At 36.4% G+C, this 15,584-nt stretch overlaps 1 protein-coding gene and 1 long non-coding RNA gene across 5 annotated transcripts in view; both read right to left on the bottom strand.

The window, feature by feature from the left end:
* The window catches only part of LOC147840776 (uncharacterized), a 1,215,461-nt gene that overhangs the window by 1,019,684 nt on the left and 180,193 nt on the right, over positions 1–15,584 (bottom strand). The window lies entirely within an intron of this gene.
* Positions 1–15,584, bottom strand: part of atrx (ATRX chromatin remodeler) — an 81,231-nt gene that overhangs the window by 31,139 nt on the left and 34,508 nt on the right. For all 3 annotated transcript variants that reach the window (XM_087280167.1, NM_200653.3, XM_087280168.1), the window contains 11 exon segments: positions 15,058–15,184; positions 12,955–13,054; positions 12,675–12,860; positions 11,617–11,758; positions 11,384–11,493; positions 11,144–11,290; positions 10,418–10,595; positions 10,140–10,277; positions 7,542–7,717; positions 6,321–6,438; positions 79–209 (listed from right to left, as the gene is read on the bottom strand). In XM_087280167.1, the coding sequence (XP_087136293.1) occupies positions 79–209; positions 6,321–6,438; positions 7,542–7,717; positions 10,140–10,277; positions 10,418–10,595; positions 11,144–11,290; positions 11,384–11,493; positions 11,617–11,758; positions 12,675–12,860; positions 12,955–13,054; positions 15,058–15,184 (1,553 nt within the window).

The following is a 15,584-nucleotide window of genomic DNA, read 5'->3' as shown; positions in this document are numbered from 1 at the left end:
AGAGAAAGCTCCCCCCTTAAGTAAATTCCTACAGGGTTGTTTTCAGAAGTCTGCAGTCCTCTGTCTTTATTCCCTCACCTTGTTTTCTTTACTGATATAGTCCAGCTGGAGACACCATGGATGGGTCCAGATTCTGCTGAGCATCTGGAAATCCTGGAAGAGTTTGGTCCCCGCACGGCCTTTTCCACTCTCCAAGGCAGAACCGACACCTGTTCAGAGGGAGACATTTAGTGCCCGCTGCTGGCACGGTCTCTAGCCCAGCGTGCCAGAGCATGGTACACCACAGCTCTCTAAATCATGAATTCAGATTAGCTGAGAGGATTAACTGTGAAGGTAAACAAGCTCTTAGGACTGTGAGAGGCTCACGCTGCCTGTTTTCACACTGATACTTAGAAAAGCAATGTAACAAAATCCTCCATGCAAAAACCACAAGTAAAACATGACTCTGCAAGAACGGTTTCGCTACAAACTTTCAGAAACTGCTGTATGTCATTTCTTCAATTGGTCATGCGGATTTACCTAGCGAATGACTGGCTATTTAAAAAAAAATAATAATAACAGCAAGCAAGCTGTATATTGGACAGAGACTGAACCCTGTCTACAAGAGATGGGCAAGCAAAAATTTGCAAATCCTTTGTACATTAGTTCGGCGTGCTTTAATATATCCAGAACACGAATTACACATTATGATGAGTAAATGAAGAGTTCGAAAACTTTTAAAGCCCAATATGTGGTTTTGAAAGGAAGGCCAGTTTTTGTATAAGGACATGAGTATGACCTAGTCGTACTCTATTACCTTGGTTTATGAGGACATGCCTGATGTCCTTGTAACTCAAAATGCTTAAAAGTCACCCTAAACAGAGTCTTTTAACATTAAAAAATCTGCCACGTTTCTTGTGAGGTTGGGTATAGGGGTTAGGGTGGAGTTGGGCCATATACCAAGCATTTTGTATAGTATAAAATACATTGTGCCTATAGAGAGTCCCTGTAAACCACCAATACCACATGTGTGCTGTCTCTGTATACGAGAAAAAGTGAAAAAGAAAGCAGAAACCGTGCCTCACCTTATTACATGTATTTTTGTTTGCCCCTTATATTCATATTTATAACCGTCAGGAACAGCTGTGTATGTGCAAAATCACACTTAAGTGTCCCTTGTGAAGACGCTAGCCCAGAGATGACAGTGTTATGTTTGTAATTTCATTATGCCCCCTTTACGCTAATACATTTAAGTTTTAAAATGGCATTTAAAATAAAAACAATCCTCGTCAACACTGGCGTTTCACCTAGTGTTTCTGAAAAGATCTCCGTCCACACTACACCACTGAAAACGCACAAAGCGTTTGCGGACATCTGAGCTTCAGGCAGTCAGTAAATACTGTGAGCGCACCTCTCCAAATGAGAGCAGCGCACATCGGACAATTCATCAAGCGTGATATTTCATTTATCTTGTGGTTATCTAATGACTCCTTGGTTTTTTGAATCTATGACTTGTTCTCAGATGGCGTGTCTGAGCGCAAAGTCACATTTTTATATGAATTTTGTAACAATGTACACTGATTCTGCACATTTGACTGATTGTTTGCCTTTACTTCCTACACTGTATACACTTACTGTACGTTATACTTTTATAACGACCATTATTGATTAAAGCTGATATTTAGCAAATGAGACAGGGTATGTTTCGTATTTTTTGCAAAAAAAAATAACGAAGGCAGTTATGTTACAGGCTTTTTCTGTTATAAATATGCATTCAGTGAAGATGGTGTTCACGTAAATATGCAGCTACTCGACACCTTAACATTTTTGGTGTCTGTTAAATTAATATCAAAGCAATAATAGGCAGATCCTTTTATCATGTTTTCATTTTATTGTCAAGATAGCGACATAGCCAAGATGATGCGAATAACTTCATAAAGTAGCCTAGCTGTTCTCTTTGAAGATTTACCCGACGTGTTCTTAGGAGATTGGTTTCCAGATCAAACTTGCAAAGTCTAAATTTCAGGAAATGATGGAAGACTGAACTTTGTGCACTTAATATTGAGGAAAAATTCCTAATCAGGTAGCGCAAATGTTTGCAGCCATGCCTCCATTTTCAGATATCTCCGTTTTCCCTCATCCACACTAACACAGCCTCTTTAGCGTTTCCAAAACGGAAGGTGTAACTATAGCATATGCATTTTAAAACTAAAATGTATTCGAGTAAACAGGTCATTAATGATCTTTTTTTTTTTTTAATAAATGCAATATTTTTGTAAAACTAGCTGGATGTACTAACTAAAAGTGTCTACTATGTACACTCCCGAACTGTATTATTAATTTGTTTCACCCAATTAACCAAAATCATCTTAAAATAGTCTTCAATTATTAGTAAGCCGCCTTTCCACTGCACATGACATTAGGACATGACTGTTGGAATACACCCCCCCTTGTTGCAATCGCACAGAATTTTCAGCTCTGAGATGCACCATGGGAGAGAAGCTGATCTCGCAGTGACTGAAATAAAGGAGTGCAAAAGCAAGAGCCATTATTCTCTGTGCGTTCACTATGGTTGAATGAATGAATGAATACTAGAACCTCATAGACCGCTTAAAATATTGGAGGGAATGTGGAGACAACATAAATTATATTTTATTACTTTATTACTTACATTTATGAATATAAATGTTTTAATATAAACTTTCTTAGCATATAATTTCTCATTTCGAGCACACAGACCTGCTTTGACAACTCTTGAAGACATTACATCTGATCGGCCGGCCGCATACAGTCTAGTCGCAGTAGTTAAAATATTTCAACGGATCCGCAGCTCAATTTGGATCCGAATTTTCCACAAACGGAGATGATCGAAAGTCTATGCAGCTCCCGGACTAGTCTCCAATGGAAATGAATGACTTCCAGTCTATCTCTTGTTGTGTGCAGTCGAATGTAGGTTTTATTATTACTCTGATACTTCAAGCTATTTTTAGCTCTTCATTTTTTCTCAGTTAATAAGCTAGTGCTTAGCCCATTAATTGCTGCTCACGGCTAAATGTAAAAGTGATCCGTGTAATGAGGAGGCAGAGCAGGAATCAGCCTCTCTGCAATTAGCAGGTACGTTCATGGGTACATTTCTTTGTTTGAGAGCGTGTCAACTGTATATGTGCGTGTTTGGATGAAATAAAAGATAGGGTTGTGTTAAAAATAGAAATACTTTGACATTTATATTTGGCATTTGGTTCTTTTGCTCTTGTATGTGAGATCAACAACCAATCAGAATCAAGCAATACTCTGCTATAAGCCATTATAACAAACTCAGGTCAAGAGCTGGCCAATCTCCACTTCTTGTTCATCTGACATCTATTCATATACATGTGTCAGACAGGAAACATAAGACCATGGAAAGTACAACCCATGGCATGACCTCCTATTGATTTAAATAACAAGATTTTAGCCCTGTAGTAAAGTGGGGTATTTTATTAATATATATTTTCCCATTTTGGATGGATTATATGTTGAAAAAAAAAAGTGTCCCAAGTGTGTTGGGGGTTTGTGTTTTAAAGCCTTGTCTGTTATTGGCCAGTTTAAATCAGCCAATTCATAGCATTTCTGACATACTGCCCAATTTGAAATACTAAAAACAGTCCTCTCACATTCTAATGTCAGCCGGAAACAGGCTAGGCTATAATCGTTGCTGTATGCATTGTTGAAGAGCATACCTTAAAAAAATACAACACACAGCAGCTTTTACACAGTATATTGTGCAAAACACTGAATGTGAGCTCACCTAAATGCAGCATGAAATTGGATCAGGGTTTGGGCAAGCAGGCCACCAGGACAAAAGCGCAGGCATTAAGGGAAAGACAGTGTCTGGTTGGTGGTCTCTGGGGGTCTGCACCCCTTAGTCACAACAGTAGTGCAGTAGCATAGCTGTGGCTCAAAGAAAAGCCGGCCTAATGAGCCTCTGGCTTGAAAATTCTCCCAAAGCTCTTCATTAGATAAGGACGTGGGAATTTGTTCAGATAGCCTTGCGGCCTGGAGCCAGCTGCTGTTCTTCTTATCCCAGCTGCAAAACTGCTTCAGAACAATCGCCATCTGAGCTGTAACACCACTAAACCACTTAATTGAAAAAGGGGCTGGGGAAAAGCTGTTTTCACCTCACATTAAAGACTAGGGATGCACAGAAATCGGACTGCAACAAAAAATCTATTAAATCGATTACCAAAAGTGTTGGCAACGAATTTCATAATTGATTTGTTGTGTGTGAGGACGTTTGATTAAAAAAAAAAAAAAAAAAAAAAACTTTAGTTCAGTGCGAAGCGAAGTGAACACGGTCTCTCTTGCGGACTGATACCGAGTTCGGCGCCTCATAGACAGGGATAAGGTTGAGCAGGGTAAAATTATTAAAATGATCAAGTCGAACATGCGGTGCAATTTTACCAGTGTTTCCACGTCAGCACAGTAGTGCTATAGCAAACAGCAGGAACAGGTGTGCTACACAGAAATGACCTATAAGTGGGTTATTTGACCAGACTTTGTTCTTCTGGCAAGCATGTTGGGTGTATACGGAGACAGTCAAAATTATAAGCCCTCCTTTGAACTGTTAATTCTTTAAACACATATTTCTCTACTGCTGAAGATTTTTTTAACAACAATTTGAATAACTAATTTCTAATAACTACTGTTTTTTTGTCTTAGCCATTGTGACAGTGCATAATTTTTTTCTATTATTTTGCAAACAACTGATATTCAGCTTAAAATGCAATTTAAAGACTTACCTAGGTTATGTTAACTAGGCAAATTGTGGTAATTAGACAAGTTATTGAATAACAGTGGTTTTATCTGTCAATGAATTTTTTATTTTTTTTTCAGTGCTTCCCACAAGTTTGAAATATACTTCCTGTAGTGTCCGGATTGAAACATACCTTATACCCACAGCACATAAATAGTTAACTATATGCGACAAAAAGAACATAATTCGATTTTTTTATTAGTATAGGTTTTAAACTTTTACACAAAAAGAACATAATTCGATTTTTTTATTAGTATAGGTTTTAAACTTTTACACAAAAAGAACATAATTCGATTTTTTTTATTAGTATAGGTTTTAAACTTTTACACTAAATCTGCTTCTCTCTATCTCTCATTCAAGTTCAGGCTGCTTTATTGGCATGACATTTTGTACAGTATTGCCAAAGCATTTTAGATGTATAAAATAGGTAATATATTGACATCAAATTAATAATGACAAATGACAAAAAATAAAAATAAAAAAAATAGACAATATCTCTAAAACATTATAATTATAAGAACAAAATGTGTAGATTATTTAGATAAGGCGAATGAGTTGTTTAGCCATTTCTAATGGTGTACACATATTCTGCAGCTAATTTAGATTTCTTAAGTTTTGACGCAAGTTATTTAATGTCTCTCTCTCTCTCTCTCTCTCTCTCTCTCTCTCTCTCTCTCTCTCTCGCGGGTGTGTGCATAAAATTAACGACAGCTTTGAAAACGAAAGCAAAATTAAATCCCGGACATTTTAGTAGATTTAGAAACCCTGGCCGGACACAAAAAGGTGCTGGTCTGAGCGTCAGCAGATATATATATATATATTACAGGGAATGCTCTTAAGACTTTCTTGGTCTATTAAACATCACTTAGGAAATATTTGAAAAAGAATCTAAATTTCACAGGAAGGCTAATAATTTGGACTTCATCTGGAAGTATTATAAGTTAATGAACGGAATATGCATTGAGTGAAATATTAAGCTTTTTTTTCTTTGACCCTGGCATGTGTGGACCACTGCTCTTCTGTTTTGGTCGACTCAGCAACAAACTGGCCTTTGTTTGGTGCAATGAAATGAATGAGTTAGTTAATAGTGCAGTGCTTTCCATGTCCGGTATTTAAGCAGCTTCACTCTAGCTTCACTCTGGCTATGGCTGGAGGGAAAATGAAACCAGTGCACTGTACAGAACACCATAACCTTTTTTCAGCTCTTAATTTTGGCTGTTTTTCTGTTTTGTCCAAAAAACTAAATTGCTATTTTTGCCTGATAATTTTCAGTGGTCAGAAACTCAATGAATGAGTTTTTAAAATAAAATACTTTATGTTGAAATATACATTTCGCAATTATATTTATGATAGCAATTATTTGTCTCCCATACATTTCCCATTGCTTAAGCAATGCCAAGACAACAATAGAATAATAATAATATTAATAATAATAATAATAATTTCATGTTGGGGAACAATTTTTTTATAAATTCAAAGTATTGTAAATGGCGGAACCGATTATTTTTTTACAACAAAGATGTGGACTAAACAGGGAATAAAATCTTACCTGTGAAGTGGTCCAGATAGTATCGATAAAGCTTGCACTGGATGGGCGATAACCTCACCGCTAACACATACTCATGTTTTGGTGGCAGGAATTTAGTAAGGGCAGTGTAATCTCTTCTCTGTGGATGACAAAAAATTATTTTATTCAGCAGATATTTCACTTATAATTTTAATTCAGTTATGAGTGTTATTAGTCGGGCTGGTAAGGTTCACCAAATCTTCAGTTCGGTTTCTATTACAGTTCAATAGTCACAGATTTTGATTGATTTGATATAAGTACATTGTAAAGAAACAAATTCCCCTATTGCAACACCAAATACCATACATCAGTCTTACAAGTTATTATTTACAGCATTTATTAAAAGTTATTCTCAAGAATAACAAAAAACTGAGATTAGGCAGTTTGATCTTACACTTATTTTAATAAATTAAATCTCAGAGATTTTGATAGAGCAAGAGGGGAAGTGGTCATTTGAACTTGCTTTTCAGTTATTAGTAAAATGTTTAAAACAGTTAAATTAAGAAAATGACAACAAAATTATTTACTGTCAAATATAAAAAATAAGCTACAAATCTTTTGCTACAAAAAGAGGCAGAGCTCTTGTTAAAGCATGGAGCTCCAGCCCAGGGCTCCAGTTTCATTCTTGAGTGTACTCACACTAGGCTATTCGAACTGTGCTCGGGCACGATAGATCCCCATTACCCGGTTTGTTTGACAAGTGTGAGTGCTCCGTGCCAGTTGGCCGGCCATGGCCCGGTGTGCCAGAGTGTGGTTCGGTTGGGCTCGGGCAAGGTATGCGTTTAATGTGAGTGCAAAGCGTGCTACAAAACTGTTTCAAGGCAGCCATGCCTCATGTGAGTACACCCTCATATATGACTAAACTGGTTCCACTAACTTTATCAGTTGGTTGAAGAAAATAACCAACTAGTTAATGTTGAGAATTTGGCCCTAAAGTGTTTAACAAATTCACAACAATTCACATTTATCATTTAATTTATTAAAAATGAAAAAACAAGACAAACTAATTTCAAAACGACTAAGACTCCATTTAAAAGCAAAATGGAAAATAAACAAACACAAACAAAAAAGCCGATTCAAATTTGTTTTTTAAACTGCAATAGCATGTTAATGATGATAACTTAGCACAGTAAATGTAAAATCATATGATCTGACAGGTAATATTAAAGTCATGCTTTTGATGGCTGTAGTCCTTTGGCTTACTTGGACACATCCAGCAAGCATCTCGTAGAGAATGTGCGCACGTTTCTTCATGACACGGACATCAACGAGCGTGGAGTCAGCACACTGGCCATTCTGGATGGGGTTGATGAAGCGGTTTCTGAACTCTTTCACTGATCCCAGCAAGTTCTCCTTGATGAAGTTCACCATACAGTGATCTGTGGGCAGTAAATGATATTTACATCATTATTTACACTTTGTATAAAGGCTAGCAAGAAACTGACCTTTCGCAAACCAGCACCACTTCATGTTTAACAAGCTTTCAGTTTCAGCCTGGCGCTCCCCTATCAATTCGTGCACTCCCAACGAAATAGTGAATCGTTTCAGGAAAAACAGACAGAAGCAGACATAAAGGTCTGCAATATGCATATGAGGGAGATATAAATATATGTAGAGGGATAGAGAAGCTAGAAAACAAAACAAACTGAAGCTATAGCCAACAAGTGCAGTGATCAACAAGTACGGATCATTTAAACATTTAAAATGTTACACATTGTTACCCTGACATATTTTATAAACGTAGGCAAACTATAGTACATTAAACAACACACAACAATAAAGCAAATACGAAAGTAAAGGAGAAAGTAAAGATTAATTCATTGTTTATCTGGGTCTCCAGGACATGCAGCTAAAATAACTCATTTTCAGAGTCCTCACGTAGTTCACTGGTTATTTTAGCCATGTGACCAAAATCTAAACTCAATTAAATGTAACAATCTTAAAAGTTACTTAAAAAATACTCATGCAAATAATATATTGTAAATTTTATATTTTAGCTGAAGACAAAATTTTTCGCCCTCCGATTATTTCGATAATAAAGCTATATATTTTTTTAAATTGTCTACAGAAAAAACATCTTTGTACAATAACTTGCCTAATTACCCTTACCTGCCTAGTTAACCTAATTAACCTAGTTAGGCCTTTAAATGTCACTTTAAGCTGTATAGAAGTGTCTTGAAAAATATCTAGTAATCATGGCAAAGATAAAATAAATCAGTTATTAAAACTATTACGTTTAGAAATGTGTTGAAAGAAATCTTCTCTGTTAAACAGACATTGGGAAAAAAAAAATAACAAGGGGGCTAATAATTCAGGGGGGCTAATAATTCTGACCTCAAACAGTGGTTTCTTTAGTTGCCCCATAGTTGCCATTAGTAAGGTTTAAATCAGGCTAATTTTGACTCTTACCACTATGAGTTTTTTCAGGTCGGAACTGTAAATTCATGTATATGTAGTGATGTCGGTTCGATGTACAGCGTGCATCACATTATCAATCTATTCTTGCTGACATCTTGGAGTAAAAGTAGGCTGAATTTGAGGCAGCGGGTGACCTGGCCCGATAAACTCACTGCACAGACAGCGTGACTATCCGTCTCAAAACCGCAGATGGCCATGGCGTGACCGCAGTGTAAACTCGCATGTCTTCCTGGACTTCAGCCATCATTCTAAACGAAATCGCACACTCTAACCGAAAGTGGGAGACGTGTCTCTATACCAACCTCTCTTTACATAACATCTTTAATGCGGCGCCTTGCGATATTTACCAACAAGTCATATAAATCATATTTATTATCATTTGACAGTTACGGAGGAACGCCGCCAAATGTAGTGAAGAAAGAGTGATAATTTCTCTCAAATAATTTACTTAAGTTAGAGTAAAAGTACACATCTTTAAATGTGCTTAAAAACTACACGTTATCCAACTCATTCATTCATTCATTCATTTTCTTGTCGGCTTAGTCCCTTTATTAATCCAGGGTCGCCACAGCGGAATGAACCGCCAACTTATCCAGCAAGTTTTTACTTCCAGCCGCAACCCATCTCTGGGAAACATCCACACACACATTCACATACACACACTCATACACTACGGACAATTTAGCCAACCCAATTCACCTGAACCATGTCTTTGGACTGTGGGGGAAACCGGAGCACCCGGAGGAAACCCACGCAAAGGCAGGGAGAACATGCAAACTCCACACAGAAACGCCAACTGAGCCGAGGTTCGAACCAGCGACCTTCTTGCTGTGAGACGACAGCACTACCTACTGCGCCACTGCCTCGCCCCACGTTATCCAACTACTCAAGTAAATGTAACAAAGTAAATGTATTTCGTTACTACCCACCTCTGGTGACAAGTCACTTCTACATAAATTAAAGTTAAGTGGGCTGGTCTGGTCCAATAACAGAAAAGATTAAATCATCAGTCTTGAATGCTAGTGTTTTGAGTCATCTGTTTAGCAATGATAGAACCACAAACATCTCCATTACATGCAATTCTCTTCGAGAAAGTGAAATTGTATATTTCACAGTCATTCTCGGTAACTGATGTGTGCTTTGCAGATCCCATACGAGGACATTTTTACCATTTTTGATGTTATCTCCAATGTTACTCTACTACGAAGCCTGTCGGCCAAAATAGCAAAAGAGCTACAGGGGCACAGAATATCTCCGGTATGATTGCCCTGTCAATCAGACTGCCGGTGAAGGGTCAATTGTGTGTTAAAATTCATAGACTTCACTGAACTACAATTTTTTTTGTACTGTTACGCTCTAAGCACTAGCAATAACATCACTCACACTCGATCAGGTTGTTCTGCAGTGGAGTTCCTGTTAGCACCACTCGTCGACGAGTCTTGATAGAGTTCATGGCTTTGGAGACTGCAGACGCTTCATTCTTTAACACGTGACCTTCATCACAGATGACAAAATCTGGACCTGTGCATAAAGAAAAAAAAAGATTATTTACATCTGTGTGGTGCTGAATGATTAGCGGTTAAGGATTTTGAAAGGGGCAAACCCAATGAAAGCATTTTTAGGAGCAGATAGTGGAAACTATGCTAATGCACTAGCTTCACCTGGATCAACAAGAGTTTTCTGAAAGGTCTCTTTCAGCTTTTTGCTCTTGATGTTTCGTCCTTGCGTCAGGTTGCGGTACATCTCGTAGCCCATGATCATGACACCACCATCTTCCTGCCAGCGCTGTAAAGCATACGCTCTCTCTTGAGGTCTCTTCACTGTGGCCAACTCCGTCACCTGAAACCAAATACACCATCAGAATAAATGGCAACGGGACTCATGTTTTTTTTCTTCGTCCACACAAATACATTTTTGTTTAAAAATGCATATTTTTTTGTTTCGTATTTTCAGTCTCGCATTTCCTCAACACTGAGACAATGTTTAGAGGTATCTTTTTAAAATGCTGTCCAATGTGGATCATCAAATTAAAAACATTGCAGTATGGACTGTGAAAAACCATGACGTGTTTTAGTCATGTGACTAATTCATGGTGGATGTAAATAATAAAAATAAAAATAATTAAAAAATATATGAAAAAAAAAAAAAAAAAAAAACAGGCGGACATATTTTTGACTTACAAATGACAATAAAACAGAGGCAAAACATCTTAGCATATTTAAAACATTTCAATTTTACTTCCACTTACTGAGGACCCCTTATAGCTAATCATAGTAATAGTAGAAAAAATACATTAAACAACATTATTCATGTGGAGCTTCAAAGGAAACATTATGATTATTAAAATTACGACAATGAGCAATTAAAAAATTGACAAAATTCCATACCTCTAAACTCTCCTCATCCTTAAGGCCTTCTTGCCATTTCTCAAACTCATTAAGCCAGTTGAGCACAGTGTTGAGTGGACACACTACCAGAGCAGTGGAGAAGTTCAGCTTCTCGCACAGCAGTACAGTGTGGAGAAGCGTCACCACCTGCAGGAGACCAAGAGAACAACATTCAAACACAGAACAATGGCAGTGGATTTACCTACTCAAAAATCATACTACAACAAAGCTTCTAATTACCTGGAGGGTTTTTCCCAGACCCATGCAATGGGCAAGAATGCAGCCAGACCCTGCAGACTTCTCCACCTTCCTCACTGACTCACAGCAACAGTCCCACATGAACTGCACACCTACAAATATGATAAAAACACAAATCTATCAATTGCCTTTTGAGTTTTTCATGTGTTCTTCATTTAGAAATGAGAACAGCTGTGATAAGCACAAAAAAAGAAGTGTGTCGAATGCAGACTTACCATCCACCTGATGTGGTTTGAGTTTGGTCACCATGTTCCTATGAACCTGCACTAGTGGTTCCTTGGTCTCCTCGTCCTCGTCAAGCACCAGCTTGGTGGTGATGGGACACGTGACCTGTGATGATTCCTTTACTTCAATAGTCTGAATCCAAAGAGAAGAAATTTTGTTTTTAGCACAAGATAAAAGCAATGAAAAGGCAGAACAGATTCACATCACTGAGCTAGGGCTGGGCAATATGACAAACATTTAATATCACAATACAAGTCAACTTATATCCTGATAACTACGTACAGTGCCTAGTTTATATACATTGACCACATGTAAAATACATTACTCATTTATATGTGATCCTATTTCTAACTTTATTTAAAACTTTAGGGCAAAAGTTTGGTTAATGTAATTATTTCAAATAAATATTATTAACATTTTTTAAAAAACGAATGATTACAGATCCAACATAAAAAGGAAAAATATTGCTAAATAGAATGAAAAATGTAAACAGTGTACTTTTAATGTTGCAACTTTTTCACAAACCATCTTGATGCATGACTGCACTCATAAATAAGAGCAGAACAATATATTGCTTGAGCATTTATATCGCATATCTGCAATAGGCTCATCAGATTAAGATAAAAGATAGAGATTTTGTTAAATATTAATTTTTTATTATTTAGAGTGGTGATTATATTATTTTACACTGCTATTTTACCTGATTGTTCAGGTTCTTTACATAAAGTTAGACTCCCTAGAAAACCATAAAGCACTGTTTACTTAATTAGTTTTGCTTGCAATTTATTATAATTTATGCAGATCCACTGGATAGAAAAATACTTGAAAATCCCAGTCGATCTAAATTAATGAAATATTTCCAAATAGAGCTATTCAAATCTACTGTTGATATTATATTCATTTTACAGCAAAACAAACTATCGCAATGTCAGATTTTTCCAATATCGTGAATCCCTAATATAAATTATATAAAAGTATTAACAAACACTGGTTCTCATTCGCTAAACATTTATTATATTAAGCACTAAATATTTTTGCATCTTTCTACCTCTCGCAGTTTTTCCCTCAAGCGCTCCCTTTCAGCAATGCGTTTCCTTCTGTCCTCTTCCTCTTTCAGGGCATCGCGGGTCTCTGTCCGCAGTTTGTCATCTTTAATGATCTTGCGAATCTTCTTGCGACCTTTGGGAGTTCCTTTATCATCCTCATCACCTTCTTCACCCTCCTCCTCTCCACTCTGTGGAACAGAAAAGCTAGACATGATTCACCTGAAAACATCAACAATTTCTTTACTTTTCTACAAGCTGATTTGTATCTCTTCTATACAGCACCTTGCCACTGGATGAGGATTCTTGAACCTTAATGCGGCGGCGTTTTTTCTTCTCTTTCTTGTAACTTCTTTCTTTGTCCTTTGCAGCTTTTTTGGATGACCTACAGTTTACAGTTATTAAAATAGTGATAAATTGTATTTCCTCGCTAGACAAGTAATAAGATTTGTTCATAGTAAAAGATGAATGAACCATAATCATATATAATCTATAATTTCTTACAAAAAAAAAAAGCAGACGTGGTAGTAAGAGGCAGAAGACATGTTTGGATTGATCTTGAAAAAATATGCATAAATATGATTTAAATCACTTCACACATGCATTATCATGTAACGCCTGCAATCCGTACATTCATTTAAACCAAGTTTCTGAAAAAGTGTACTGCCTTTATTTTTTGAGCAGCATATATTATATTCACAAAGGCAGCAGTCTCATCACACACTGAGAAATATTTTTACAATTAAATAAATAAACAAATAAATAAATAAACCTAAATTCTAAATCATATTTAAAATTAAAAAAATGATAATGCTTTTTCTTAAGTGATGGCAAAGCAGAATTTTCATCAGCCATTACTTCTTGCTGATCCAGTATTTCATTGTAAATGTTGAGTGTGGAATTTTTTCTAAAAGCTGTGATATCACAAACGTTTTAATGATAGTCTAAGAACGATTAAAAGAAATGTTTTTTATGGCTTTTGTTCAATTAAAATGCATTTGAATATTTTTTAATTTTATTATCATTTATTGTTTTACAAAACAATTATGTTGCATAATTACTCATTCCGATTAAAACATTGAAATTTGGTGTGTGTGAGCAGTATATACACACACACACACACACACACACACACACACACACAAAATTATATATATGAGTGGTGTAACGGATCACAAATCTAACGGTTCGGATCACACTACATTTTTGAGAAACAGACAAATGTTATTAGCTTTTCATTTATACAAAAATATTTCTGCAAAAGACGATTGGTTTTAATAAACATAACTTAGAACCAGTAATTGTAATGAAAATAAAATCAAGAAAATACCAGCTGAAAAAAGGAAAATATTCAGTATGAAAAATGATCTTTGCTACTGTTGCTGTTAATGCTAAATATAGAAATCTAACATCTTGTGCAACCTATCATGTTTATTTTCAACAAATGATTCAACAATTCACATATAAAACTTCATGTAGGCTAAACAAACAGTGACAGAAAACACCTTTAATTAATAACCTAAGAAAGCATTTTTTTGTTATATTGTTATATTTTACAGGAAGGCCAAAATGCTTTCATACACTTGATTTGAATGAGTGGGAGGCGATCTCTCTGTAATTGTTTTAATTGTTGGATTAACCTACAAGTTAAAAAAGTTGTTAATCTGCGGGTCACGTGTATTCCAAACTCTGGGTTGTGATCCTTTTCACATATACTGTTGTTTCAAAAACTTAAAAGAACTAAGAGATTTTCATTACCCTGGACTAATTGTAATGAATGTAATTTTTCTTATTTATAAGAGAAAACTGTTGTATTTTTATCTCCTGACTACTGTCTGTGTGTAGTAACTGTGTGTGGTGGCAAATAAACTATTTAAAACTTTTTAGCAGCTAGAAGTACATGACAGCTGTTGATTAACCATTAGGAATTGATGCTGTACATGGTAAAAAAAAAATTGCTCAGCAGAAATTCGGAATTTACTTCTGCAAACATAACTCGACTTTGTTGCATTTAGAATAGAAGTCATACTGGCTTTGAAAACTCCTAAGAAATTTATTCTGACCAGAAATTTCCAGAACACTGGCAGCGCATGCAAAAAAAAGTAGATCAGATAATCATTGTAGCATGAGATTAACCAAAAACAATAGGAATGACTCTAGGCTAAAAGTCTCAACATTAACTGACTGATTGCAAGAGATATGGGACGCATTCCTTCGTGATGCACTGCCAGGTCTGCACTGCAGAAATACTGAGTTCCTCTTTGTCTAAACTGAATTTGAGTCAGGTGACCGAGTGTAACATTCCAGTGTGTGCTACCCTGCTGCCATGTAAAAGTGCTCTCTAGAATCTTGTCAGAGAGGTGAATAAAGAACAGCAGAACTCCTTACCGCGTTTTGCGTTTAGTGCTCTTCTCGTCATCTTCATCTTCACTCACAGCCTCACTGAGAGCCGAAGCATCACTGGAGTCTGAGCGCGAATGCTTAAAGTCGGAGTCTGCTGAATCATCGCTGTCCACTACACAAATATACAACAATAAAACCATCAAAACCATTTTCGACAAACAGTTTGACACCTTAAAATCCCTTAATATTAGAGATGGGCGGATGGGCTATTATTTCATCCGCAACCGCATGACAAAACTCATCATCCGTCCGCCATCCATCCTCAGGAACATTTTTGACCAATTTTTAAAACCGCACCCGCCCGCCATCTGCTGATTGGGCTCTTTATTTGAATGGCTTATTCCTTTTTATTATTAAATGAATGTTTCTTTATTGATCATTATAGAATAGAGAATGACTTTAATGTAGACATGCAGTTAATCCAAACGTGCAATTGAAGACGCTTTGAAGTGACGCTAAAGATACGAAAACGTGTCTTTTCACTTGATTCGATTCCTCGGTCCAAGAGTCTT

Source organism: Danio rerio, chromosome 14, assembly GCF_052040795.2.
Source record: "Danio rerio strain M-AB ecotype USA chromosome 14, GRCz13ab, whole genome shotgun sequence".
Lineage (NCBI taxonomy): Eukaryota > Metazoa > Chordata > Actinopteri > Cypriniformes > Danionidae > Danio > Danio rerio.
The sequence above is the reverse complement of the archived record's forward strand: the minus strand, read 5'-3'. Positions and strand labels throughout refer to the sequence as shown.